Source organism: Hemicordylus capensis, chromosome 1 (assembly GCF_027244095.1).
Source record: "Hemicordylus capensis ecotype Gifberg chromosome 1, rHemCap1.1.pri, whole genome shotgun sequence".
In the NCBI taxonomy this organism is placed as follows: domain Eukaryota; kingdom Metazoa; phylum Chordata; class Lepidosauria; order Squamata; family Cordylidae; genus Hemicordylus; species Hemicordylus capensis.
The window spans coordinates 150,483,189-150,508,898 of record NC_069657.1 but is presented as its reverse complement, the minus strand read 5'-3'; the positions used below and the strand labels follow the sequence as shown (position 1 = coordinate 150,508,898).

Genomic DNA, 25,710 nt, shown 5'->3' with positions numbered 1-25,710 from the left:
GGGCGGGGCTATGCAAATAATAGGGGGGCGCTGGTCTGTGTGAGAGGGCTGTGGGCGCAGAGCTGAGCTGGCTTTAGCGCTATCACGTGGCTTTAAGGGCGGGGCTATGCCAATAAGGCTCTTAGAAAGTAGTAGGGGGTTACAGTAGGCGCACTGTCTGGATGTTTGAGTCCAGCATCGGCATCGTGGCTGCCCCTCGGAAGCAGACAGGGGCGTTGACATGTCAGTAAGGTGCCCAGGTGTACAAGAGGCGGGGCCTTTTGAACCGCCCCTGTATTAAGCTGCTCGGGCGATGCACTGCGTACTTGTCTCCTTCTTTACCGGTCTGAGCAGATCAGGACTCCTTGCACCATGAGCATCATCTACCACCGCCCGGGGAGTCTGAACTTTAGCAGCCGCTCCCAGGGCTCCCTTCCTAATCGAAGCTCCCTGTACCGGGCTAGTTCGGGGGGCTTCCAGCCGGGCCTTTACCGGGGATCATCCTCCAGTGCCTTCTCCAACTCCCCGCTTTCCGCCTCGCCCGCTTTCCTCCTCTCCTCTCTGCCCAGCTTGGAGATCGACCCGAAGCTGCACCAGATCCGCACGGAGGAGAAGGAGCAGATCAAGGGGCTCAACAACCAGTTCGCCTCCTTCATCGACAAGGTGCAGCCTGGCATGCATGTGCATCACAGAACGTGATGTGCTATCTCTGTCCGGGATGTGTGTGCGCGCGCGCGTGTGAAATATGCGCCTATGTCAGGCGTGTCGCTAGGGGAGGGGGGGCCGTGTTCACCCCTCTCTCCGGAGACCCCTCGGAGTGGGGGAGATAATGGAGGAAAGAGGGAGGGGTGGAGCTGGGGGGGCAGGAGTTGGGGGCCCCCTGGTTCTTTGAATCCCTTCACTCAATTATAGCAACACCCCTGGCCTATGTGTAGGCGCTGCTTGTGAAACCAGTGATGTGACTAAGGCAGAATGATTGATAAAAGCTTGCGCCGAGGTGCCTGCATGCAGTCATGAATGTGTGTTGTAATTTTTTTTGTATTGCTGTTGTTAGTCTAGTACAAAACCGTTTTCGAAGTCATTTACATAGCAGAAGAAATGAAGAAAAATAAGGTGCCCCAAGGGGTCACAGTCTTAAACACAAACAAAAAACCCTTAAGCAAAAGCTACTGAGAGGGACTCTGTTCTGCGTTTGGGAAGAGACAATTGCTTCCCTCCTACTTAACAGAAAAAAGCCACTACTTGCAAAGGTGGTTTTATATCCAGTTGGCAGGAATTGCACATTATTTTCTCTGCTAGATAGGTTAGCAGCACCTTTTAATAGCAGTCCCCTGCTAACCGGGCAAAGAGGCACCTTTTACCTGGTGATTCTCTTTATTTAGCGGGGGGGGGGGGAGTAACTGGCCCTATCCACCCTCAGCACAGTACCTCCAGTGACTGCTGCTGGTGTCTATCTGACGTTGCTTCTTAGATTGTGAGCCCTTTGGGGACAGAAAGCCATCTTATTTATTTATTATTTCTTTCTGTGAACCACCCTGAGCCATTTTTGGAAGGGCAGTATAGAAATCGAATAAATAATAAATAATAATAATATTGATAATGGTGTATGTAGCTCCTGCAGAGTACCAGGCAAAGTAGTAGGGATGGGACGCTGCCTCAGTGGAAGAACATCTGATTTGCTTGTGGAAGGTTCCAGGTACATGAAACCCTCAATAGACAATACTGAGCTTGGCCTGACTCAGTATGAGGCAATACAGAATACATGAACGCCTTTCACCCCTATGCAAACATATGTATTTGAAAGTATATTTGTTGGTTTATAGACTGTTCAATCTATAAAAATCTTCCAAAGATTGTTAAGCCATACAACACCACTGTATAATATCAGTAATGTAGATCATAAGCAGCAGGTTAAGTATACACACACACACACCTTCACATCATCTGGGACCGCTTGTGTTCTGCTAGTGAGCGCTGTTTACTCGTATATTCAAGCTCATGTAACACTGATTAGTTCCTGTGAAGATGTGTAACTGTCATGCTCACAATCAGAGTGCATAAAGGCTGGTAAAAGAATGGGATTTTTCACCTTTTGCATAGAAGTGGGGAATGCTAGGCTACTCGATGTTAATAGCTGTCAATGGAACAAGGGTGTTTTTCCGGTGTTATCTGTGACACAAAATTTCCAATTGTCCAAAGTCATAGCTATGTAGGGGGTGAGGGGAGTTCATTGATCTTAATCACACTATTCAGTCTTCCTGTAAACTGGGAGAGGTCGAAAAGTAATTATTGACTTTAATGAAAACTTGAGCTCTTTATTCTGAAACCAGGAAGTAAAACAAGATCTGATGTAATTGTGAATTGTTAACCATTGTGAATTGTTAACCGTGGGAGAGCAGGTGTTAAAATGAATGTGGATCTCAAAATCAAGGCAGTCAATCAGATAAAGCTTTGCACTTGGTGGGGGAACTGTACACTGTTCTGGAGAAATTCTCAAAAATGTCTCTTCCACTCACCCGTTACAAATGGATTGTTTGACTCCAGTATGGATTCCACACACACCCCCGGAACCCTGCAACAAATATTAAGCATTATGTATATTTTTTTAAAAACACCTTTATTTTAAAAATGTAAGCCATATCTAGGTCTTACAACTTTAAAAATTAAATTGAAAAATGTCATTATTAATTTGCCTGAAATATCTAAAGCGGCAATCCTAAGAACATCGACTATGGAGGAAGGCCCATGGAGCTCAGTGGGACTTATTTTGGAATAAACATGCATAAGCTTCCAGTATAACAGAAGTAAGTGGATCGACTCCCACCTCCAATTTTGCTCCTTCTTAAGATGGAGTTCCATCTGGCCCATGTAGGGAGGCTGGGACAGGCTCCCAAACTCTTTACACTATTACTGTATCTGGTTTTACTCCTTGTAAATCTTCTCTAGATTGTGTGATGTTTCTGTTCATAGAAACAAAGCGGATCTCTTGCATGCTGAGTTTGTGGTTCTCAGTTTACGCTGCTCATACAAGTAGGCCGCTCATGTGAGCAGTTTTATTTTTCCAAATTGGCCAGTGTTGCATCAGTGGAACCAGCTTCGTTTCAGCAAGTAGTAGATAGAGCCCGTTTATTCACTCAGCAGAATTGTGGGAAAGCTTTTCCTGGATTGTAGCTCTGCAGGGGGGTGGATTGCATTAAGAAACAGTATGCTTAGTGGTTAGAGTACTGGACTAGAACCATGGAGATTTGTGTCCAGGTCTGCTCTCAGCCATGAAGCTCGCCAGGTGGTCCTTGGCTAGGCCCTCTCCCTCACTTACCTCACAGGGTGGGAGGAGAAAAAGGTGGGGGGATAATGTGTGCTGCTTTGAGCTCCTTGGAAGAAGAGTGAGATAAAAATGTGATTGATGTGTTTTAGAGCCTTCAAGCGCGCAATATCTCTTAGCATGATAGTTGAAATGACCCTTTGGGGTGGGTGTGAATGTGGCAACCCTACAACCTGGGTGTCATCCGCGATGGTCAATGGGCTGCGTATTCTAATTACATTATATATGATACAAGAGAGTTAAATCATGGCCCCAATCCCACTTTTGCTGTAATGTCCAAGCGAACAATGAAATTTCTAGTAAGCTGGGGATCTGCTGCAGGGTCCTGTTTCAGTAGTATGAGCCGGGTATTTAGGAGGTGCGAGGCCCCCTGGTGGAGAGATGTGCCAAGTGTTCTTGGCTTCAGTGAAAGGTTTGCTCAAAGAACACTTCTCCATGCGCCTCCTTCTGATCCAGAAACTTACACCCATCGCCTCTGTTTGTGCTCTATAAGAGAAAATGAAGGTGGTGTTGGGGTTGTTGGCACCCACCCTGAGACTGAAGAGAGGATGGCAACATCTGGGTCCATCCCTGGGGAAATCCAGAGAATATCTCACTCCTGTATAAACACAACATGCAAATATTTGCTTTGCAGTGAGCTTGGGTTCTGTGCATACTCCCTGTCCTGTGCCCATTCAGCTTTATTCATCTTTGTCTTATTCACCCTTCAAGGTGCGTAAGCTAGAGCAGCAGAACAAAGTGCTGGAGACGCAGCTGAAGCTTTTGAAGGGCAAAGACCAGTACAAATCCAACGTGGGACGCATCATGGCAGCCCACAGCCAGCCCCTGAAGCTGCAGATTGATGCACTGAATCAAGATAAGATGAAGCTGCAAAATGAGCTGGACCACATGCAGGCTCTTCTGGAGGAATTGAAGAGCAGGTGGGTTTGTGAGGGCCAGCCTATTTGAGCTGGTGGGAGACCCTTGAACAGTTCTCCCATTAGGAAAAAAGCTAGGCTAGTTGAAATAGTGGAGATCCATGACTGGATCTCCTATGCTTGCTGCTTTAAAAAAACAACCACCCTAATGGTTGGGATGAACATCCATCAGTGAGGGCACACTGAGAACATGCCCACCCTGACATCACTAAAGAACACGTTGTCCAAATGTCCTTACTCACATGAGAGGACCATTCATCTGAATCTCCTCTCTACATGCATTACTGGCTTTTGGAGCATGTCTAGTGGACGATTTGGATGAACAACCCTCTCATGCAATTAAAGGATGCCCCAGCAGTGCTTCAGAAATCCTTTAGTGATGTCAAGACAGGTGTGTTTTCAGCACTTTCCCTGCCCTGATTGCATGAGGGGGCCAGTGATAATCTGAACTGGCCCAATAACAACTACAGGAGGAGGAGGGAAAGAGTCAGATCAGGTCTGTTGTGCTAGGAGAGAGGATTGATCCTTCCCTCATCTATTTTCCTGAGCTAAAGTGCCGCTCTAGGAAGATGCTGAAAGGCATCATCTCCTACTGTGTGGGAGGTGGCAATGGTAACCCCTCTATTCCTCTATTCTACCAAAGAAAACCCACAGGGCTCTGTGGTTGTCAGGAGTCAACATCGACTCAACAGCACACTTTACTTTACCTCTGAAGTGCCCCCAGGGTGTTATCTTGCCCAAGAAGGAAAGCAGATGGGTATTCTGTTTCTATTGTGAGATGGAGCGCCTTCCCAAAAGAATGGGAAATGGTTGTGGGGAATCTCCTTATGAACAAAAGTGCAGATCCCTCCCCCACTCATTTTACTGAACTCCCCCTGCCAAACCAAGTAACCCATATCTCCCTTCCAAAGTGTGTTTCCTCACACCCCCAAGAAAATTCAAGTGAGGAGTTGCCCCTCAAGTTGTCCTTCTGTCTGCACCCCTGTTCATGGCAGACTGAAAATATTCATGGCATATAAGAAGTTTCTCCTCCTAATAAGCCACATCTTGCAGATATGGACACTTTTTCAATTTCCAGCTCAACCACCATCAAGAGATAATTGTGGGTTTTCCCAAAGTCCCATGCCAACTGAAGAGGAGGCTAGTCTGGCAGTGTAAGTATTCATGAGACTTGAAAACCAGGGTTAGCTGCCTTCCATTGCAGACCCAGACTCCTCAAGAAAGCTACTAGCCTTGGTTCAGCAGTTTTGACATTGCCACTGAATTCCTGTTTCCATGACTGTCAGCAAGATGAGGGCATTCTAGGTCCATCCTAAAGGGATCCCCTAGTGTTTGTTTTAAAATATGAATATTAGGAAGAAACAAGGAGCACTATCATGAATTGATTGTTATGACCAGCACTTAAGCTGAGATGGCTGACAGGCAAGTGCGTGAAGGACAAGCTGTCTAATATGGAGGGAAAGGTACACAGACTTGGGGCCTCATCAGGTTATCTGTGAGGTGTTCCCTGTTGTCTCTCACAGCCAGAATTTCCTCTTTCTGATCTGTAGATATGAAGATGAGATCAATCGGCGTAACCAACTGGAAAATGAGTTTGTGGTGACCAAGAAGGTGGGTGCAAGATAACGACCTTCAAATGAAAGCCTGGTTCCGTCTGAACAACTGGTCGAGCCAGTTCTGAAGGTTGCTTCTCCATCTTAAATTATTCAACGTCTCCTATGCACTTTCCCCTCTTCTATGCCTATCCAGTGCCTCTGGGGGCTGAAGAGAAGTCTATTCTCTGCTCTTCTCTGAAGTGGAGGGCAAGTTCACTGCAGACTGTTTAACACTCTTGCCTCTAGATCATTAATGTTCCTTCTCAGAAAAAAAGAGAAGGTTGTGAACATACGTGTGGCATAGCCTAGATGGTGAATTTTCCTCCCTCCACCCTTAAAAGAGAATGTTCTTGTCTGCTCATGACTCAAGAGTGCTTTGCTGTTTCTGTGCCCCGCCAGGTGGTCTCGGCACCTCATGGCATAGTGCACTTCACAGAGTATATTAGTAAATTCCTAACTAACATATTCTGTGAAGTGCACTATACCACGAGGCAAGTGCGCACACGCACACACACACGCACACACACACACACATGCACACGGACGAAGCCCTAACTCACTTAGGGCTAACTTGGAAGGAAAGCTGGTCTTGTGACAGCAAGCATGATTTGTCCCCTTAGCTAAGCAGGGTCCGCCCTGGTTGCATATGAATGGGAGACATGATGTGTGAGCACTGTAAGATATCCCCCTCAGGGGATGGAGCCACTCTGGGAAGAGCATCTAGGCTCCAAGTTCCCTCCCTGGCGTCTCTAAGGTAGGGCTGAGAGAGACTCCTGCCTGCAACCTTGGAGAAGCCGCTGCCAGTCTGTGTAGGCAATACTGAGCTAGATGGACTTATGGTCTGACTCAGTATATGGCAGCGTCCTATGTTCCACCCAAAATTCTAGGACCATGATGCATGAACTAACTTTACAGGCCTTTCCCCTGAGAGGACTGTACTATCCTTGGAGAGGGATCATAGCTCGGTGGAAGAGCATCTGCTTTGCATGCAGACAGGCCCAGGTTCAATCCCTGACATCTCCAGGTAGGGCTGGGAAATATCTGTCTGAAAACCAGAAGTAGACAATACTGAGCTAGATGGTGGACCAGCATTCTGACACGTTATAAGGCAGCTTCCTGTGTGACGTGTCTGTGCTGACTGCACCATTTCCCAAGTCTGCTGCTTAGATTACTGGAGGATTGATGCAGGCCATGTGCAGTATTGTATGATTTTCAGGAAACTGGATGCACTGAAGCAATGAGTTAGAGACATCCACAGTGTACAATATATTGAGATTCAAGGAATTTGGTGGATGTTGCATGGAGAATCCTGTATTGATCCTCAGCATGGGATATGCTGACTACATCTTTCCTATGCCATCAGGACCTGGATGACATCTACTTGCAGAAAGTGGATGTTGAGTCCAAGCTAGAGGGTATCACCAGTGAAATCAAGTATCTCAAGCAACTTTTTGAGGAGGTGAGTGCCAGATGTGGGAGGAGTGGTGGATGATGGAAGTGAGTGGGGAAGAGGAGGAGGAGGAGGAGAGATTTTTGGCTTTCCATTTTAATCTCCAAGTTGGTGGCCCCTAGGAAGAATACTGAGGAAAGGATAGGTTGTGCAGGGACTTAGCATAAGAGGAACTTCATAGTCCCAACTTCACTTACAGTTTAGTTATTTCTTTCTCCTCCTCCGCTGCCAATCCAGGAGATCCAGGAGATGCAGTCTCAGGTCCAAAATGCAATGGTCACTGTGGAGATGGACAATAGCCGAGAGTTGGAGATGAAGCACATAATTGATGAGGTGAAGGAGCAGTATCAGGCTATGGCTGCCAAAAGCCGTGATGAGGCTGAGCAGTGGTACAAGAACAAGGTGAGTGGGACATGTACATCATTTTGCATTCATGCAGCCATGTAGATGCATTATTTGTATGTGTGAATGCACGTACAAAGGTACTGTGTGGATATCTACATTGGTGGTAGGCTATACATAACATAGGGGTTATGTGTTGTACCATATTTTTAGCCTACTTTGCGGTAGGCTATCCAGCAGTCCATGTGTGTGTCCGTCCATGTGTATGTTCCCAACACCAATTTCGCAATGCCTGGGCCAATATGAACCAAATCAGGTACAGTTGTATGGACACATAAAGACACTTCAATGGCATAGTTTGTGATGATTTCATCCACCCCAGTTCAAGATGGTAGACGTGTGAATGTTTGAGGTGCAAGTGTGAACCACAAGTGTGAACTTGTGAACTGCCTAACCGATTTGAACCAAATTTGCTACAATTGTAGGGGCACCTCAATGGCGTAATTTGTGATGATGTCATTCACCCCAATTCAAGATGGTGGGCGCATAAACGTTTGAGGCACAAAGTGGGCTAACTTGTAAACTGCCTAACCGATTTGAACCAAATTTGGTACAGGTGTAGGGACATATAGGGACAACTCAAGGGCATAGTTTGTAATGATGCCATCCACCCCAATGATGTCATGATCAACCTAATGATCCACCCCAATGATGCCATTCACCCCAATTCAACTGTCTAACCAATTTGGACCAAATTTAATCCAGTTGTAGGGATAGTGAAAGGAAAATAGGCAGATTAGTTATGACTAGAACAAATTGTTTAGCTTACTTTCTAGCAGGCTTATGAGATTGCATGGGATTCCGTGTGTGTGTCCCCCACTCCCATCAACTTCGCAATGCTTGGACCAGTATGAACCAAATTGAGTACAGTTGTAAGGGCACATAGGGACACCTCAGTGCTGTAGCTTATAATAATGTCATCCACCCCAATTCAAAATGGCAGACACATAAACATTTGAGGTGCAAGTGGGCTAACTTGTGAACCACCTAACCGATTTGAACCAAATTGAGTACAGTTGTAGGTACACATAGGGGCATCTCAATGGCATAGTTTGTAATGATGTCATCCACCCTGATTCAGGGTGGCGGACATGTAAATGTTTTAGGTGCAAGTGGGAACTGATTTGGACCAAATTTGATACAGTTGTAGGAACACACGGGGACACCTCAATAGCGTAGTTTTGATGTCATCCACCCCAATTCAGGATGGCAGACGTGTGAACATTTGAGGTGCAAGTGGTCTAACTTGTGAATGCTTAACTGATTTGGACCAAATTTAGTCCAGTTGTGGAGTTAGTGAAAGGAAAGTGGGCAGATTTGTTCTTACAAGAACAACTTATTACAGTTTGGTAGGTCCTCTGAGAGTCAGCTGAAATGGCTTTTGTGGGCCTCCAGCTAGCTATGCCTGCTCTATTATGTCTGGCAACATAGCAGCTGAATCACTGGTATCCTTTGTGATGGAGCCTGCACCTTGCAACTCCATGTATAGTATCCTGGTGACACTAAAATCTCCTGATTCTTCTCACCTCCTAGTTTGATGACATGGCAAGGCAGTCCCAGAAGCACTATGATGAACTGAAAGGCATCAAGGGGCAGATTGCTGAGCTCACTCGCTATGCCCAACGTGTTAATGCAGAAATTGAGGCATTGAAGAACCAGGTGAGTTGCTTCTAGACAGAAAAGTAAGTTTTAGCCAAATGTATTGGGGAAAATGGCAGGGAGGTGGATGGTATATGGTGTTAGGAGAATGTTATTCTTCTTTATTCCACATTTTCTAGCCATACCTTCTGCCCTGATTCATCCAATCCATGCTTGGTTGTATTTCAAATAGGCTGCATCCTAGCACTGACCTGCCTGACTACAGGTGCCCTTGTTTCGAATAAAAAGGTGTAGCAGTTGCTGCAGGAGGAACTGAAAGGGGTAACTTATCCTTTCGGAGAATACATTTCAAGATGCCATGAATTAAAATGATCACCGATCCTGTAAAAAATACACCACTAGGTGGAACTGGTGGCCCCATAAGAAGTCCTTCAGGTCTTCCGTCAGACACTGAGGCCTGGGTGAGAACCGCCAGGATTGGCCCCGATCCTGGCGGGGCAGTGCGGCCTAGCCCGGCTTTTTAGCCTAGCTCCTAGTTGGGATGAAGGGAGCAAGCGGTTAAGATTCCCCTAGATTCTAGGAGATCAACCTAGAGGGCACCAGTCCCTGGGGAATCCCCCAATGCACCATGTTTGGCATGTGGTGCATTGTGGGATACGTGGAGGCCGAGACACATTGTCCCAGCTCTCCAGAGATGAATCGTGTGGGAGGGAGCACAATGGCACTCCCAGCAATGTTTCATCAATTGTCTGGTGGGAAGGTGAGTGAAGTCTTCTGCCCACCGGCCTGGTTGTGTGAACCACCTCACTGACATCTCTTGAAAGGTGATTTGGGCAGGTCTCTAGATGGAAGGAAGTGAAAGAATTGTGTCCCTATATTGAAGGCTAGGGGCAAGACCTCTTTGTCATTCAAAATGGCCACTGGGGAAAGATCAAGCAGCCACAGCCATCGTGAGGCACCCTGGATTTCAAAAAGAAGCAGAGTCTTTCTCGTCATGCTTCTGTGAGAGTGGACCATGCCTTTGTGCCCAGCTGCTGTGGGCTTTCCATGTGGCTTCCCACCAGAGTTGTGGAGGGAAAAAGGTTAGCTCCTCCTCTCAGCTCCTCCTCTCCTCCCGCCCAGCGAGCCAATCTGGAGAATGCCGTCACAGTGGCTGAAGAGGAAGGGGAGCAGGCCGTGCAAAATGCCAAGGGTGCCATCCAAGACCTGGAGGAGGCCCTGAAGCGGGCCAAGCATGACATGGCCTGCAGGGTGCGAGAATACCAAGAACTAATGAACATCAAGTTGGCCCTTGATATGGAAATCGCCACCTACAGGAAGCTTCTGGAAGGAGAAGAGAACCGGTAAGCAAGATCCTAACAGACTGAAAGTGCTGGTGGGTGTCGGGTTTTTGAAAAAATGACTGCTCTCTGCATTGAGTCCTCTTGGGAAACTGGAGTGGGAAACCGTCAGGCGAAGAGAGGGGAAACTGCTGCTGTGTGACTTTCCTACACTCTCCTCCTGCACACTAGGTTGAAAGTGTATGAATGGAACAGACAATTGCAATATAAATAAGAGAGGCAAAGGACTTGAATAAATCATAGGCCAAGGGGCGAAGGTGAACTTGGAAATGGGGTCATAGCTCAGTGGTAGAGCATCTCTTTCACATGCAGAAAGTCTCAAGTTCAGTCCCTGGAATTGCCAGGTGGGGTTGGGAGAGGCTCCTGCTTGAAATCCTGAAGAGCTGCTGCCAGTCAGTGTGTTTCTCAACATTTTTGGAGTCCTGGACCGGTACATTCTTTGTGCACAGTTTCCCGGACCAGCAGTTAGTGAAGGGGTCGCCCCCCTCGCCCTCACCTCCAGGCACCCCTAAACACTTTTGGGCCAGTGGGGGCTGCTGCTGCGGGGACCTCTCTAGAGATCATTTCCAGGCAGCCTTCGCTGCTGGATAACGTTCATTTTGAGGAAGCGAAATGTCTAGAAATGAGCTCCAGAGAGCTCTCCTGGGCTCTGTGGGTCCCAGACTGCTCCCCTCTGTGCATGATGTCACGTGCAAAGGGGGCAGTGCCCGGGATCCACAGGGCTCGGGATCCACAGAGCCCGAGTGAGCTCTGCAGATCTCATTTCTAATCAGGCAGCCCTCGCTGCTGGATAACGTTCATTTTGCTTCAGCAGCGAGGGCTGCCTAGAAATGAGCTCCAGAGAGCTCCTGGCGGCAGCCCTAAATTGTTTTTTGGGGGGTGGTTTTTATTAGTGATGCCCCATGGACTTGCGGACCAGCACTAGTCTGCGGGCCGGCAGTTGAGAACCACTGGTGTATACAATACTAAGCTTGCTTAGCCTATGGTCTGACTCAGTATCAAGCAACTTCCTATGTAGTGCACCTATGAACTACAGGGAATTAAGCACAAGAGCTCACAAGGAGTGTGAGCCTTGAATGGGGGCATTTAGCTACAAAACTTCTGGACGATGATATGGATTCTAATTGTGGTATTCTGCTCTAAAGTGTCCTAGCATGTTGCTGGACTGGGATATTACTACTACTACTACTACCACCACCAAAAAGACCCACCCCCAAACCTGTTCCTTTTAAGAGCTTTGAAAAAGATGCAGTTGTTGCAGGGAATAATTGTACTCGTTAAATGTTGCCTTACAGCCGTGGTCCTAAAGTGGCAGAAACCTTGTCCCTTCTGGAATGTGGGCATCCTGGACTGGTGGGGAATTATCCAAACATGGAGTGGGGAAGAATAGCAAGGATCCCAGAGCTTGCACAGCAGCAAACAGTGGGACAGTATTCAGGGCAAACGGACAGATGGAGCAACTGACCATCTTGCTGATGGAGGAATGCCGAGCTGCCTGAATCCTCTTCCTTCCTTCCTGAACCCTATAACGTGTTTTTCTCTTCGGTCAGGATGGTTGGCCAGGCTCCAAATCTTCATCAAGTTAGTGCTATTGACAAACTGGGTAAGTACATTCAAGATATGTAGGTACATGCTTTTCTTGCTCTGACTGGTGCATTTGGGTTCTCTAGGGCGCTTTCCAGATTAGACCCTAAAACAGGGTCAGGACATATCTCTGAAGTGTGCTTCCACACTCCCTATGTTATGACACCGCAGTCCCGACGCTGACCTCAGGGTGCCATTCATGTGTCGGATGCCTTGTTTCAAATTTAATCGCTGTAATTTGGTGCTATGACGTCATTTATCCGGCAAAAAAAGGGTGTCATTTTTCTGGGTTGTTGGTTTTCACGAGACTGCTCCCCCTGCAGGTTTTACATTTTGACTGTGATTTGCCTGAACGAGGCATTTAAGCAGCTAATCTGGAAAGCGCCTAGAACAGTATCTGATCAAGCTGATGCAAGACTCTACTGGCAGCACTATAAAATGGGCGCTTCCATTTTATGAGCAATTGCACTAGTAATTCCACCAAACTGTCCTCTCCTTTTGCCTTCCTTCCTTTGGGAGCTTCTGGTCACATTGTTGCTTCACTTTCCCATCTTGGCTCCCTTGTGCTCCTTCCAGGTTTCCTGAGCCTCCCCACACCTCCCTGCCCATTTCATTTGAGCGTGTCCTGGCAAGAAGGGAAACAGATTAGCTTTCAAAGGGTTTTGTCTTAATTCTACCTCTTAATATCTCTCTGATGATCGGCGATGGTTGTTTGTCTGGGTTGTCCTTCCTTTTTCTTTAAGTAAACCACTTGCTGAGTGCAACTAGCCAGTTGCCCTTGAGGTATCTACCTGTTGCTGACTTGCTTGGATGGAGCTGATTCTCTCCCTCTTTCTTTCCCTCCCACCCCCTTTCAAATCACTTTGGGGAGCCAATCAGGAGCCTTTTCCTTAAAGCCATCCCTCTCTGATCTCTTGGCCTAGATTTCTAAACCCATCCATTGCTTATGCAGCTGGGCTCCTGACACAGGGGATGGCATTGCCCTCCCAGAACAGGACCCCTGGAAACTCCTTTGCCATCAACAGCTCAGTGAAGAGGCCCTTGCTGATCAAAACCATCGAGACCAAGGACGGGAAGATCCTCTCAGAGGCCAGCCACTTCTCGGAGAAGTAGCTGTAGCAGGGCAAGGAGCAGTTGGGCTGGGTAGTTTAAGAATAAAAGCCTCTAACTCACGACCTGCAAATGCAGTGGTGTCTCCTTCTCCAGACTATCACAGACGGTCCAGCAGCTATCATTGGCTGGGTGGTGTGACTGGACTGAGGCATTATTTTCATAGTCCTAGCAGAGCTCCAGAAATGTTGTCCTCAGCACTGGTTTCTTGCTTGAGATATGACAGTGGCGCCATGCACTTCGTCCCTGATCTCCTAAAGCCGTCTTCCTTTCATGGTTTTGCGTCATGGGTTTATTCTCTGCTTGTAATGAAGTGGGAGGCTCTGACCTCAAGATAATGTGTACGAAGAACCTTGCCAAGCACGCAAGTTCTTAGAAAGCAGAGGGATGGGTGGGTGCTGGAAACAGCAGGTTAGGAAGATGAGATTCATGTCATATGTGGGGAGCCTGGGGCATGTACCAGGAAGCAGAGCTGTATGCGAGTGTTGCACTATTAATTCTGTTGCAACCTCAGATCACCATGCTCATAGGCAGTTCCTGCGTTCTGGCTCTTTAACGTACAATTGTGTTCTTGAGAAACAGGGAGGGGCTATGCAGTTTCCAGGGGCTCCCATTCAGTTCTATGGGGTGAAGTAAATGGATGCAATCATCAGCCTTTCATGGGAGAGGCAAAACCTTTCCCACCTGAAAAAACTGGACAGGGGGAGCAGTGAGGCAGGTTTAGCCCCCATCCCAACAGTGGTCCTGAGTGAACATTGTACCTTCTCCTGTGTAAGGGGGAAAGTGTCATTCACTTCTGTTGTGATAGGGGGAAATAAAGTACAATCTGGGGAGCCACAGTTGCAGTAGGGGCAAGGCTTCCCCTTCCCCACTGGGTGCTCTGTTCCCATTGGCAGGAACCCTCGTGAAAAGGACAGCATTTGTTTCTATGTGCCCAAAGACTTAATTATTCCTTTACCCATTACCAACCCAAGGGACTCAGAGCGGTGCACCTAGTTCTCACATTATATCCTCACAAGACCTCTATGAGATATGTTAGGCTGAGAGAGTGTGACTGGCCCAAGGTGATCCAGTGTGCTTCATGGCAGAATGGGGATTTGAACTCGGGTCTCCTTGGCCCAAGTCCAACACACTAACCACTACACCAGTCTGGCTCCAGCACTCACATGCATACACACCCGTCCCCCAAAATCCTCAAATGCACAGGTCCTCTGTCTATCCACTCCCTGCACAGGCCATCATAATAATGGCCATTTTGCTCCATTTTAATGATAGGTCCTCTTCCTCATCACCACTACAACAACTCAGTTCTCTGTTATTCCAACTAAGGTTGTCGGTTCTTGTACACAAGTCTCGCCCAAGATTTCTTGGACACCCTGAACACCAGCCTTCATTTAATTCCTACCAGTTAAGATGTTTCTATTTTATAAACTTATATTGGTTTTATACAATAAGTGTCATGGTTTTCCATAAAGAACCCTGAGCATTGTAGTTTAGGGAAGGTGCTGGGATTTCTGTTTCAAATTTCTCACAGGACAATAGTTCCCAGAGTTCTTTGGAGGGGGAATGATGGTTAATCTCTAGTGTAGATTATGCCCTTAGTTCTTAGGGGGAAAGGAGGGCTGTGACTACTTAGGGACTGACTCTGCTATTGTGGCATCCTGACTATGAAGACTCGTACCAAAATAAATCCGTTCTTTTCTGAGAAGGTTTGCCTGTATCTCTTTGCTGATTATAGATACTGCCTATGTAGCCCTCTCACGTCACTCCTGAGACCCTAACAGAGCAGAGCAGAACAGGCAGGGGGAACAGCTTCTTCTCACAAAACAATCCTGTCAAAGAGGTGGGAATTGAGAGTCTTCAAGGTATAACATTCTGTACTGGACATTACAAAGACATGAGGAGAGCCCTTTTGGGGATGCTGGACAAGGCTGAATTCCTGGGCATCTAGCATTGTTAACCGCCCCTCAGCCCCATGTCATGTTGGGAAGGGACTGGCTTCATTCTTGGGGCTATTTAAGAAACAAAAATCATTATTTGCCTTTAAAAGGTAAGGTGGCACTTTCTGAAGAAAGGAGTACAACCTAAGAGATGCCGAATGATGACCCGAGGGCAAGAAATATAGTATTAGTCTACATTTTGAACGTTTGGATACATTCGGGGGGGGGTTAGCATGTTGTAAAAAAAGGAATACATTCCTGGAACAGTCGTCCCCATCCCCTCTCTTTTATTGGCAGGGGCTTTGCTACTTTTATGATCTGAAAGGCAGCGAATAGCACAATGTACAAATATAACAGTATGGCAAGCCAAGCACAGGGCTACAATCCAGAGGTTCTGATACTTGAATTTATGTTCCTCACATGGCTTCTGGAACTGGGACCAGAATTTCACCCCAGGCTTTATCTTAACCCACTTGATCTCACCGAGAAGGATCTGAATTAAAAAGTTCAGGCTTGAGCCGCCCTGCCCCGTCTGTTCCTGTCATAGAGAACCCAGCAGCAGTCTTTATTCTCCTCTCTAACCCTTTTAGACCCGCTGCTTCTAAAAGCAACTGGAAAATCTCAGGTTCCCTGAGTTTCAATGCCACCTACTAGATCCCACATTGCTTCTGGAACTGGGACCAGAATTTCACCCCAAGTACAATATAAACAAGAGACCCTAACACAGGGATTCTCAACGTGTGGGTCCCCAGATGTTCTTGGACTTCAACTCCCATAATCCCTACCCCCAGTGGCCTTTGGTTGGGAATTATGAGAGTTGAAGTCCAATTACATCTGGGGACCCACACGTTGAGAATCCCTGCCCTAACAGTTTTGATGCTCTGTCCTGGATGGGTTGGCTTATCTGCTTGAGTAATCTGGGTCTCTACTTGTGGTTAATGTAGGGAAGTGAAGAAGGGGGAAGGGAGGGGTGGGTGGTCTTGCCTTTGAGTGGGAGAATGGAGCAGATTACTTGGTGGCCCTTTCCAACTCTAATTATCTCAAAAGCATCCAGAATTCCTTGTTCCTCAGAGCCATACTAAACTACAAGAAACCATACCCTTTTCAGAGCTGGAAACTGAGCACAGGAATCCCAAGCCCTTACGAAAACACCATTTCCATAACCCCAAGCCCTGTTTGATGGAGAAAACCTTCCCAATGCTTGCTGTTGTATTGCTAACTACTGCATTATCAGATAAGCCCACTGGGCCAAGAGGTCTCTCCTGGCACAAACAAAGCTTGTTCTTCTGTCGTATATGGGACTTTCTCAGAGAACTGAATCACCTGTGAGGGGCTGAGTTATGTGGCAAAATACACCTGAGCCCTGGACCAATGTCTAAAAATACAGCCCGCCCTGCCCGCACCAGAGAATAAAGAAGTGGCCACTCCTAGTCCTAGGGCCTAGCCCAGAGCGTGGCTGCAGTTCTGTCAACACATCACAGGGGGGCAGCAGCCACGTTTGAAACTGTGGGACAATTGAAACACTTGCTAAAAATGAGGAACTATAACAGGAAACACTGTTCTTTATAGAGTCTGCTTCATGCAGGGGGTGCACTCAAGCCTTGGCATAGGGCGCAGTGCTGCAGGATCTCGCCTGCCATAGCCCAAGACCACTGGGAGGCAGCTGAGCCCCCGAGGAAACGGAGCTCAAAAGGGCTGGACTTGGGCTCTCAAGGGGTGTGACTGTACAGTGCTGAGGAAGGAGACGCTCTCTCACTGGACACCGGCCACCCGGAGAGTCTCTCCCCCCACCCACCCCCGTTCTTCTTCAACGGGGGTGGTGTGCTGCTGCCCGCCTTTTGCCTTGGAGGCACCTAAACCAGCTGGCTGCTAGGGTTCCTTTCCTCCGTGATGGGCAACGACCAGGCGCTATTCTACAGCAGCTGATGATGGGGCAGCCAACAAGCAGCTGACAAGTGCCTGCTCTCACAACAGTGCTAGACACAGTAAGTGCTGGTACCCACAGGAGGTCTGCCTCTGCTAACCTTTGCATGGTTATTTAATGCCTAATTCCTGGGTCTTTAGTTCTTGTCAGGAGGGTAGGATAGGGATGGAATGAATGCCAGCTTTCCCTGGGTTGCATTATTTCAGGGATTCTCCAACCAACTTGGGTCCCCAGCTGTTGTTGGACTTCCACTCCCACCATCCCCATTTACAAAGGCATTGAGGCTGGGGATGGTGGGAGATGTTGTCCAACATCTGGGGACCCAAGATGGAGAATCCTGGAATAATGAAATCCCCTCAACCGAAGCCAGTAATTCAAGTTACTGTGGAGTGGAACTTCCAGTACCTTAGTTACTGTTTTGGTGGCACACGGTGGGCTTCAGAGGGGAGGGGGAATTGGTGGAAATAGCCTCTTCCCTTCCTCAAGCAACAGTGCAGCTGTAGTCTGGAACTCACACTGCTAAATGTGTGCAATGCTAGTCCAGATGTCCAGCATTGTTTCGTAAAATCCCATAGTAACAATGAATGGATGCCAATGCAATATTAGGCAAGTTCTGCAATTCCAAAGTAGTAATTAATGTTTTATTATGTTTTAATTACTTACATATTTGTTACAATTTGTAATTACATTTTAATTAATTATACCTTGGAAGTGTGAGAAAATATATTTTATTGATTTACCAAGTATTCAATAAAAAAATTATTTCCAGATAAAGCTTTGAATTTGTTTCAGTATAACAATTAAAGCACATGAAGTGTCTTTATTGATCCCCTCCCATAAAGGGTTAATAGCAAGGCTTGGCAGCGTTCCTCCACCAGGATTGGGCCAGATCTCGGCAGTTCTCATGCACAGCCTAACCCACACGGGACGTCCCTAGCCTGGCTTGGGCTGTGCGTGAGAACAGTCTCAAGGGGCAGCAAATATGAGTCTATCCAGGGATATCCAGAAGATGATTTGCTTTCCTTCACCATGGGAAGGGCAGGTGTGCATTCATATATCGTCCCTGGTTTATGTTGGTCCCTGCAAGCTATCAGGGAGCACTCCATACATGATTGGGTTTTTCATTGTGCATTGGAGTTCATAACTTGGAGGCCCTCCTGGACACAACACTGTCCCTGGAGGCCCAGATGGTAAGAGTGTCCAGAAGTACCTTTTGCAAGCTTTGGCTGGTATTTTATTTATTATTTATTTAACACATTTCTATACCGCCCCAAAACTTGCATCTCTAGGCGGTTTACAATTAAAATCATTTTAAACATTAAAATCAACATTAAAATCAGTTAAACCCAACTTTAAAAGTATTAAAACTATAAATCTAATTTAAAGCCTGGGTGAAAAAATATGTCTTCAGTGCCTTTTTAAAAGTTGCCAGAGATGGGGAGGCTCTTATTTCAACGAGGAGCACATTCCAAAGCCCAATGGCAGCAACAGAGAAGGCCTGTCCCCAAGTAGCCGCCAGATGAACCTCTCCAGATGATCTTAATGGGCGGTGGGGCTCATGGTGAAGAAGATGTTCTCTTAAATACCCAGGGCCTAAGCTGTTTAGGGCTTTATAGGTAATAACCAGCACCTTGTATTTTGCCCAGAAACTTATTGGCAGCCAGTGTAGCTCTTTCAACACATGTGTAATATGGTCTCTCCTAGATGACCCAGAGACGAACCTGGCTGCTGCATTCTGTACCAACTGCAGTTTCTGGACTACAGTTTCCAGCTGACTAAAGGCAGCCTCACATTGAGTGCATTGCAGTAGTCCAGCCTGCAGGTTACCAGCATATGTACCACCATTCTGAGGTCATTCATCTCAAGAAATGGATGCAGCTGGCGTATCATATCCTTAAGGGGAGAAGAGTTGGTCTTGTGGTAACAAGCATGACTTGTCCCCTTAGCTAAGCAGGTTCTGCCCTGGCTGCATATGAATGGGATACTTGATGTGTGAGCACTGTAAGAGATTCCCTTCAGGGGATGGAGCCGCTCTGGGAAGAGCATCTAGGTTCCAAGTTCCCTCCCTGGCGTCTCCAAGATAGGGCTGAGGGAGACTCCTGCCTGCAACCTTGGAGAAGCTGCTGCCAGTCTATGAAGACAATACTGAGCTAGATAGATCAATGGTCTGACTCAGTATATGGCAGCTTCCTATGTTCCTATGATAGAAAGCACCTTCGGCCACCGCCTCAACTTGGGACACCAGGGAGAGGTTCAGATTCAGAAGCATCCCCAGACTGCAAACCTGTTCCTTCTCGGGGAGCGTGACACCATCCAGAATCGGCAGATCAAAATCTTCACCCGAGTTCTGACCCCACACAATAAGTACCTTCATCTTATCTGGATCCATGAATACATTAAGGCAGTAATCCTAACCATACTTACAAGGGGCTAAGGCCCACTGAACACTGGGGCTTATTTTTGAATATTTATTGTTATTATTAGGCAACACCCAGTGCAACATAGGTGGCCCTATCTGTGGCCAACATAGGTGGCCACGATAGGTGGCCCTATCCACCCCCTGCACAGTACCTCCAGTGATTGTTGCTGGTGTCTATCTTGTGTTTCTTTTTAGATTGTGAGCCCTTTGGGGACAGGGATCCATCTTATTTATTTATTATTTCTCTGTGTAAACTGTCCTGAGCCATTTTTGGAAGGGCGGTATAGAAATTGAATGAATGAATGAATGAATGAATTAATTAATTAATTAATTAATTAATTAAAATAACATTAGGTCGCTGAAACACTGTGCTGTGGGGCTCCTGTGCTCTTTATAGGCAATGTCAGGCTTGCACAAACAGGGTAAAAGGAGCGCTTTCACAAATTTCACCATTGTTCTGAATGGGGAAACTGCAGACGTGCCATTTGCACAACTGTCATGTTTGCGCAGCCCTGACATTGCTTTTGAAGGGTGCAGTGCAGCACAGCGTCGCAGAGATGCAGTGTTGAGCTGGATGTTGGCCACTATTATTTATTTATAATATATACTGTGAAGAAGGCCCAGGCATGCAAGACCTTTGCTTAGATTTCCAGCCTCTGCACTCCCAGCTGGTCTTGTGGTAGCAAGCATGATTTGTCCCCTTAGCTAAGCAGGGTCCACACTGGTTGCATATGAATGGGAGACTTGATGTGTGAGCACTGTAAGATATTCCCCTCAGGGGATGAAGCCGCTCTGGGAAGAGCAGAAGGTTTCAGGTTCCCTCCCTGGCTTCTCCAAGATAGGGCTGAGAGAGATTCCTGCCTGCAACCTTGGAGAAGCCGCTGCCAGTCTGTGAAGACAATACAGAGCTAGATAGACCAATGGTCTGACTCAGTATATGGCAGCTTCCTATGTTCCTAGATTCCTAGATTCTTCCGAAAAAGTTTTCAGTGCCACCACCATCAGACTTTCCTGGTAGGCTGGGTACTTGAAACCACAGCCTGAACCCCAAAAGCACACAAGGGATGGTCAAGTGTGTTAATAGAGACATCTCCCTTGCTATAAAAAGGGGACCACCCACTCCACTCCAAATCCAGTGCATTAGTAGCAATTGCCCAAGCTGTGTGGGTAGGACGTTAATGTAGTAAAAACCCAGCACAGACCAGAGTTATGGTAAAAACAAGTTAAAAGTCTAGTTTATTATGTAAAAATTGAAGGAACAATTTACAGGCAATTAAAATGGAAAGAAAATGTTCAAAAAGGCATGAAGTAATCTACTTACATTCTGGCTTGGATATTATTAAGCCAAGAGGCTGGCACTGGCAGTCTTAGTTGCAAAAAGGTGGATCTTCGACTCTAAAGCCTTGAAGCATGGTTGTAGCAAATGAACGTTCTGATGTTTGGGGCTGAGCAAAAGCCTTTCTCCACATATACCATTTTAAAGCTATTGCTCTTAGAACAGCATACATTGCAAAAGAGTAAACAGGATGGATCTCTGTCCCAAACGGGCTCACAATCTGCTTCTGAAACTCAGGTGATGTAAATGAGCTTCCCAGCTGGTCACCCATCCACGAACTGACAAGACCTAGACCTACTTAGTGTCTGAAAGGTGGCTGTATCATGTGCCCTCAAACCAGATCCTGGGGCCCTGCTTAAAGGGTACTGGTGAACCCAAAGCACCCTTCCACAGAGGCTGCCCATTAAGTCTCTACACAAGTGACTGGACTGGGCTCAACTTTTCCTGTCAGGAAGCATGCTCAAAAGAGACTCCTGTAGAGACCCAAAGGGTGGGCTCCTCTGAAGCAGGGACATTCATATCTTTCACACTTTAGAAGTAAACCTACCCAAGTACCAAAGTGTAGTGAGCTTCCCTTTTCAATGCAGAACAAAACGGTCCTCTCAGCTATTAGAGCAGGGCTTTAAGCATGACAGGAAGACACCGAAACAGGCTGTCTCTAGAAGGGTTGAAATACCTAATACTTCTCTCATGCTGCTTAAGAGCAGAGACTGCTCTTAAATCCCTTGAATTGCCTCTGACAATGGGCCCTGCTTTTCATGTTCCATTTTATTTTCACCCTCTCAATCAAGACTACAGGGCCTCAACAGAGATGATTGCTGCTGGAAATTATGTCACTATAATAGCTTAATTGACTCTTGTTATACACATCCAGATGGTAAGAGTTGCCCTCTAAGAGCCTGCTGCCTCTTCTTTATGAGCTTGTTAAAATAACATTCTTAGTCATTTTAGAGGCTCTTGCCTGTAAAGCATCTGCAGCCCTAGGTGATACTGCACATATTACTCAATTGGACTTAGCCGAGTTCTCCCTCCTCAGTTGTTTTCCCATTTGCTGGCTAGCAACTAGCCTGCTGTTGCATTGCTCAGTCGGGAAATGGTTTCATCTCCTCAGTCAAAGAGCAAACAATTCGGCTTGTAGAGCCCTAACTATCTGGACAGGCTCTGTTAATTTGTAGTAGGATGGGTGATTGATTGATTGAGTGAGTGAGTGCTGTCAAGTCAGTGTTGACTCTGAGCGACCACATAGGTAGATTCTCTCCAGGATGATCTGTCTTCAACTTGGCCTTTAAGGTCTCTCAGTGGTGCATGCATTGCTGTTCATGATCGAGTCCATCCACCTTGCTGCTGGTCGTCCTCTTCTCTTTCCTTCACTTTCCCCAGCATTATGGACTTCTCAAGGGAGAAGGATGGGTGGCCCAGCTAAAAAGGTCACAGCATCTGGATATTCAGCAGCTGGATATTCAGAAAGTATATCCAGAAAGCAGCAGCTGGATATTTGGAAGGAGATCTGAGGGACTACAGTGTTCACAAAAGACCTCAGCAGGGTCAGGTCTCCATGAGCAAAGTCATCTTATTCATTTTCTAACCCAGGTCAAGAAGTCCCCTGCAGATAAGGACTGCTGTTGCATTGCTCAGTCAGGAAATGGTTCATCTCCTCAGTCAAAGAGCAGACCATGCTTTGGGCAGAAGTAACTTTTTGGAAAGTTTTCTCAGATGTGATACGCACAGATCCTGTGGGCAACATTCAGGCTAAGCTAATCATGACCGAGTTCCATTGAAATTAATATTAATCATGACTAACTTGTCTTATTGATTTCAATGGTGCTAGTTATACTAACTAGTCTGGATGTTGTCCTGCATATTTTCTATACACTTCCCCTTCCTTGGCAGCCTGGTCTACTGGGTTAACCCAATCAGAGGATTTTAAAATAACAATCTTTAATTATGAAAGCATCTGATTTTCAACCATAATCACTGTGTTTTGTGTTGCCTGCCTTAACTAAGAAGATACAGAATACTTCAGTGCCTCCAAATCTTCACTAAATACCTTTTGAGACAGACCCAGGGTCCTCCTGTGAATGACTTGAAGAAGTTATCACACCTGCTGATTATTTTTTCACCCTATTAGGATATGGATGTGTAATTTCTGGTTATTCTCTGTTACAAACAGTCATGATTAAAGCATATACTGTGCTGGCATGTATGATCAGACATGCTACCTCTTGAAATATTTTTTCCCTATTTGATGGACTCTACCACAAACCTTGAAGCAACATTGCTGGTTGTGATAGGTTTTCTCACCGCTGCCACCAATTGTGACGAAACGGGGGTAACACGATGCTTTCCTGAGATCTACCCTCAGTAGAGAGATTGCTCTAGTCTGATCCGATCTAGGAGCAAGCCGCTCCTTCAAGGTAGGCTGCCACCACCTGAAGACTGATCTAAAGCCACTGACCAGGTTTAGACACGGCTTCAACAACCTAGAACTGTCCAGCTTGGGACTTAAAGGCACTGTACACAGCCAGAGTCCACAAAACCCAGCTCTAGACAACAAGATATTATTCTGAAAACAACTCAACAGTAGCGAATGACCTTATGAGGCACATGGGGAAGAGTTTTGCAAGTAACCCTCCAGAACCTGATAATTCAGACCGAAGCCATTAAGTATATGAAATTTATTAAGAATCAAGGGTTGCACACAGAATAAGGAATGGGGCGGGGGGGTGGGGGGAAGTAGGTTGAAGCTGGAAGTAAAGAAAGGCACACAGGAATTCAAAAGAAAATACAAAAGCATTCACTAACTGACTAGCACTGAGTTTTACCACAGGTCCTTGGCCGAGAGAACGTTAATTTCTACAGCTTCTTCCCTGCAACACACATTTACAGATGGAAAAGGGCGAACACTGGCCAGGCTTTTGCCCTCCAGCTTTAAAGCCATGATGGAGGAGGTGAGCTGGGCCCAGGCGACTGTGGGTATCACACTTGTCCTTAGTTCAAAGAGTCTTCCAATATCCTCCCTTCTGGGTGGTGAGATGCAAAGTGTCCCTATCTCCTGTGTCAGATAAGATTAGGGAGTTGGTGAAGGGAGGGTCTGTTAGACATTTGTGTTGTAATTTTATTTATCACCAGTTAAGAGATTCCCAGTATCTTTTATATGTATTTATCATACTGGCCCTGCAACAACTTTGTATTTTCATAGATGCTGTTTCACTGTGAAAAATGCTCTAATTAATAGTTCTGCTACATTGTGGTTACTCTGTTTTCTTCAGTTGGGGTGGGCTGGACTCCTGAACAGCAATTGTTTAAATAAATACATGAAATAAGTGTTTTAATAAATAGAACTCTGTCAGTGAAATCTTCGCATCAGTTATAACCACAAGAAAGGAAGTGTGATTGCAGAGCCCTGCATGAAATCTCTGCCTCCATCCCCTGGTATTTGTTGAACAATAAAGCTGGACATTTTCTCATTTCCATTAGGAATTCCATGTCAGAAAGCACAAAGGATGAATATGTCTTCAGCAGATGTATCGAAAGAGGACATTAGGACCCAGGAGCATATCATATTGTGGCTCGCATGGCCCCTAGCAGTCTTCATTGTTTTGGCCAACATTTTCATCATCCTTGGGATCCTCTTCAACCGAAAGCTCCATGGTTCCACCACCTGGTTCTTCCTGAGTCTACTTGTTGCTGATCTTCTTGCTGGGTTAGTCCTTCCATCAGTCCCTCAGCTGCTCCTCCTTAAGAAGAACTGGGCCTACCACGCTTGCTTCACAAGTTCTGTGGCACCGAACTTCATCTTCCTCTCTTTCTTAGCCAACCTTCTGTTGATGCATTATGCCAAGTACGTGTGCATCATCTACCCACTGCACTACCACAATTTCTGGGTGCACCGTTGGGCTGCTCTCTACATCTTCCTGGCCTGGACTGCTCCTTTGGTCTTTGCCTGCCTCCCAATGGCTTTGAGCGAGTTGAAACCCGATGGGAACTGCTCCCTCCAACTTGTCTTCCCCACCTCTTACCTTTACGTAGAGACCTATGGGCTCCTTATTCCAGCCATCTTTGCTATGGCCTTTATGTGCACCCGGGTGCTGATTGTGGCCCGGAGGCAGCTAAGGAACATTAGAAAACTCCTTCATTCAGTAAATCAAAGCCAGGCCCCTTCAGAGCTACAGCAGCAGCTGGAACTACGGAATGCTAAGGGTATTGCCAGTGTATCCCTCATCTTCTTGGTCTGCTGGGTGCCATATATTGCTTGCCTGAATGTATCAGTGCTAGCTATAAGTCAAAATATCAGTCCCAGTCCACTCTTTCTCACAATTGTCACCTGTCTAGGCACTGGCCCTGCAGCTGCAGTTCCCATCATCCTCAGCCTTAGCAATCACCAGTACACCCAATTCTGGAGGGACAAAGTCACCAAAGTCTGTGGGGGCTGCTGCCAAGGACAGGGCTGTAAGCAGCAGCAGCAGCAAACCAGCTTGCCAAATACTGATCTTTTTACCCCAGAGGAAGACCTAAATGTGGAACTAGGCTGAGACCTTCTCAAGACAGATATCAAAGCAGCAGCAGCAGCAGCAGCAGCAAGCCAAGCCAGGATGTGCTTGGTTTTCAGTAGTTTAAGGTAGACCTCTGAGAGGAGTATGTGCAATTATCAAAAACACATAAGGGCTAACCAGTCACTTTCTTCCTAATTCTCACTGGCCTGAAGATAGTCTAATTTCTTGCCCACTCTTTGATGCTCTCTGATTAGACTGTGAATTTTCCATGATTAAACATTGCTATTTCCTATTATTAAA

General features: G+C 46.5%; 2 protein-coding genes across 5 annotated transcripts; both read left to right on the top strand.

Annotated features, from left to right (window-relative positions):
* Positions 1 to 27: 27 nt before the first annotated feature.
* On the top strand, positions 28 to 13,360 carry LOC128326199 (keratin, type II cytoskeletal 8-like). Of its 2 annotated transcripts, none has more exons than XM_053252626.1 (9): positions 28 to 642; positions 4,013 to 4,221; positions 5,769 to 5,829; positions 7,177 to 7,272; positions 7,501 to 7,665; positions 9,199 to 9,324; positions 10,387 to 10,607; positions 11,900 to 12,207; positions 13,141 to 13,360. In XM_053252626.1, the coding sequence occupies exons 1-8, from the start codon at positions 352 to 354 to the stop codon at positions 12,066 to 12,068; spliced, it is 1,338 nt and encodes a 445-aa protein (XP_053108601.1). In that variant the 5' UTR covers positions 28 to 351; the 3' UTR covers positions 12,069 to 12,207; positions 13,141 to 13,360. The 2 variants fall into 2 exon arrangements, with proteins under 2 accessions (XP_053108601.1, XP_053108590.1); XM_053252615.1 differs by having other exon boundaries at positions 13,112 to 13,360.
* Positions 12,081 to 25,710, top strand: GPBAR1 (G protein-coupled bile acid receptor 1). 3 transcript variants are annotated; one of them, XM_053252672.1, is made up of 3 exons: positions 17,056 to 17,223; positions 18,867 to 19,013; positions 24,395 to 25,710. In XM_053252672.1, exon 3 carries the CDS (start codon positions 24,421 to 24,423, stop codon positions 25,447 to 25,449), a length of 1,029 nt encoding a protein of 342 aa, XP_053108647.1. In that variant the 5' UTR covers positions 17,056 to 17,223; positions 18,867 to 19,013; positions 24,395 to 24,420; the 3' UTR covers positions 25,450 to 25,710. The 3 variants fall into 3 exon arrangements, with proteins under 3 accessions (XP_053108632.1, XP_053108647.1, XP_053108640.1); XM_053252657.1 differs by lacking the exons at positions 17,056 to 17,223; positions 18,867 to 19,013 and adding an exon at positions 12,081 to 12,207; XM_053252665.1 differs by lacking the exon at positions 18,867 to 19,013 and having other exon boundaries at positions 17,057 to 17,223.

What these genes read in the sequence shown, in the direction of transcription:
- LOC128326199 (XM_053252626.1), top strand. Translation starts at nt 352, where the DNA reads ATGAGCATCATCTACCACCGCCCGGGGAGTCTGAACTTTAGCAGCCGC. An exon ending in AGTTTGTGGTGACCAAGAAG is followed by an intron (nt 5,830 to 7,176) that starts GTGGGTGCAAGA and finishes CTATGCCATCAG; the next exon opens with GACCTGGATGACATCTACTT. An exon ending in CTGGAAGGAGAAGAGAACCG is followed by an intron (nt 10,608 to 11,899) that starts GTAAGCAAGATC and finishes GTTGCCTTACAG; the next exon opens with CCGTGGTCCTAAAGTGGCAG.
- GPBAR1 (XM_053252657.1), top strand. Translation starts at nt 12,156, where the DNA reads ATGGTTGGCCAGGCTCCAAATCTTCATCAAGTTAGTGCTATTGACAAA. An exon ending in TAGTGCTATTGACAAACTGG is followed by an intron (nt 12,208 to 24,394) that starts GTAAGTACATTC and finishes CATTTCCATTAG; the next exon opens with GAATTCCATGTCAGAAAGCA.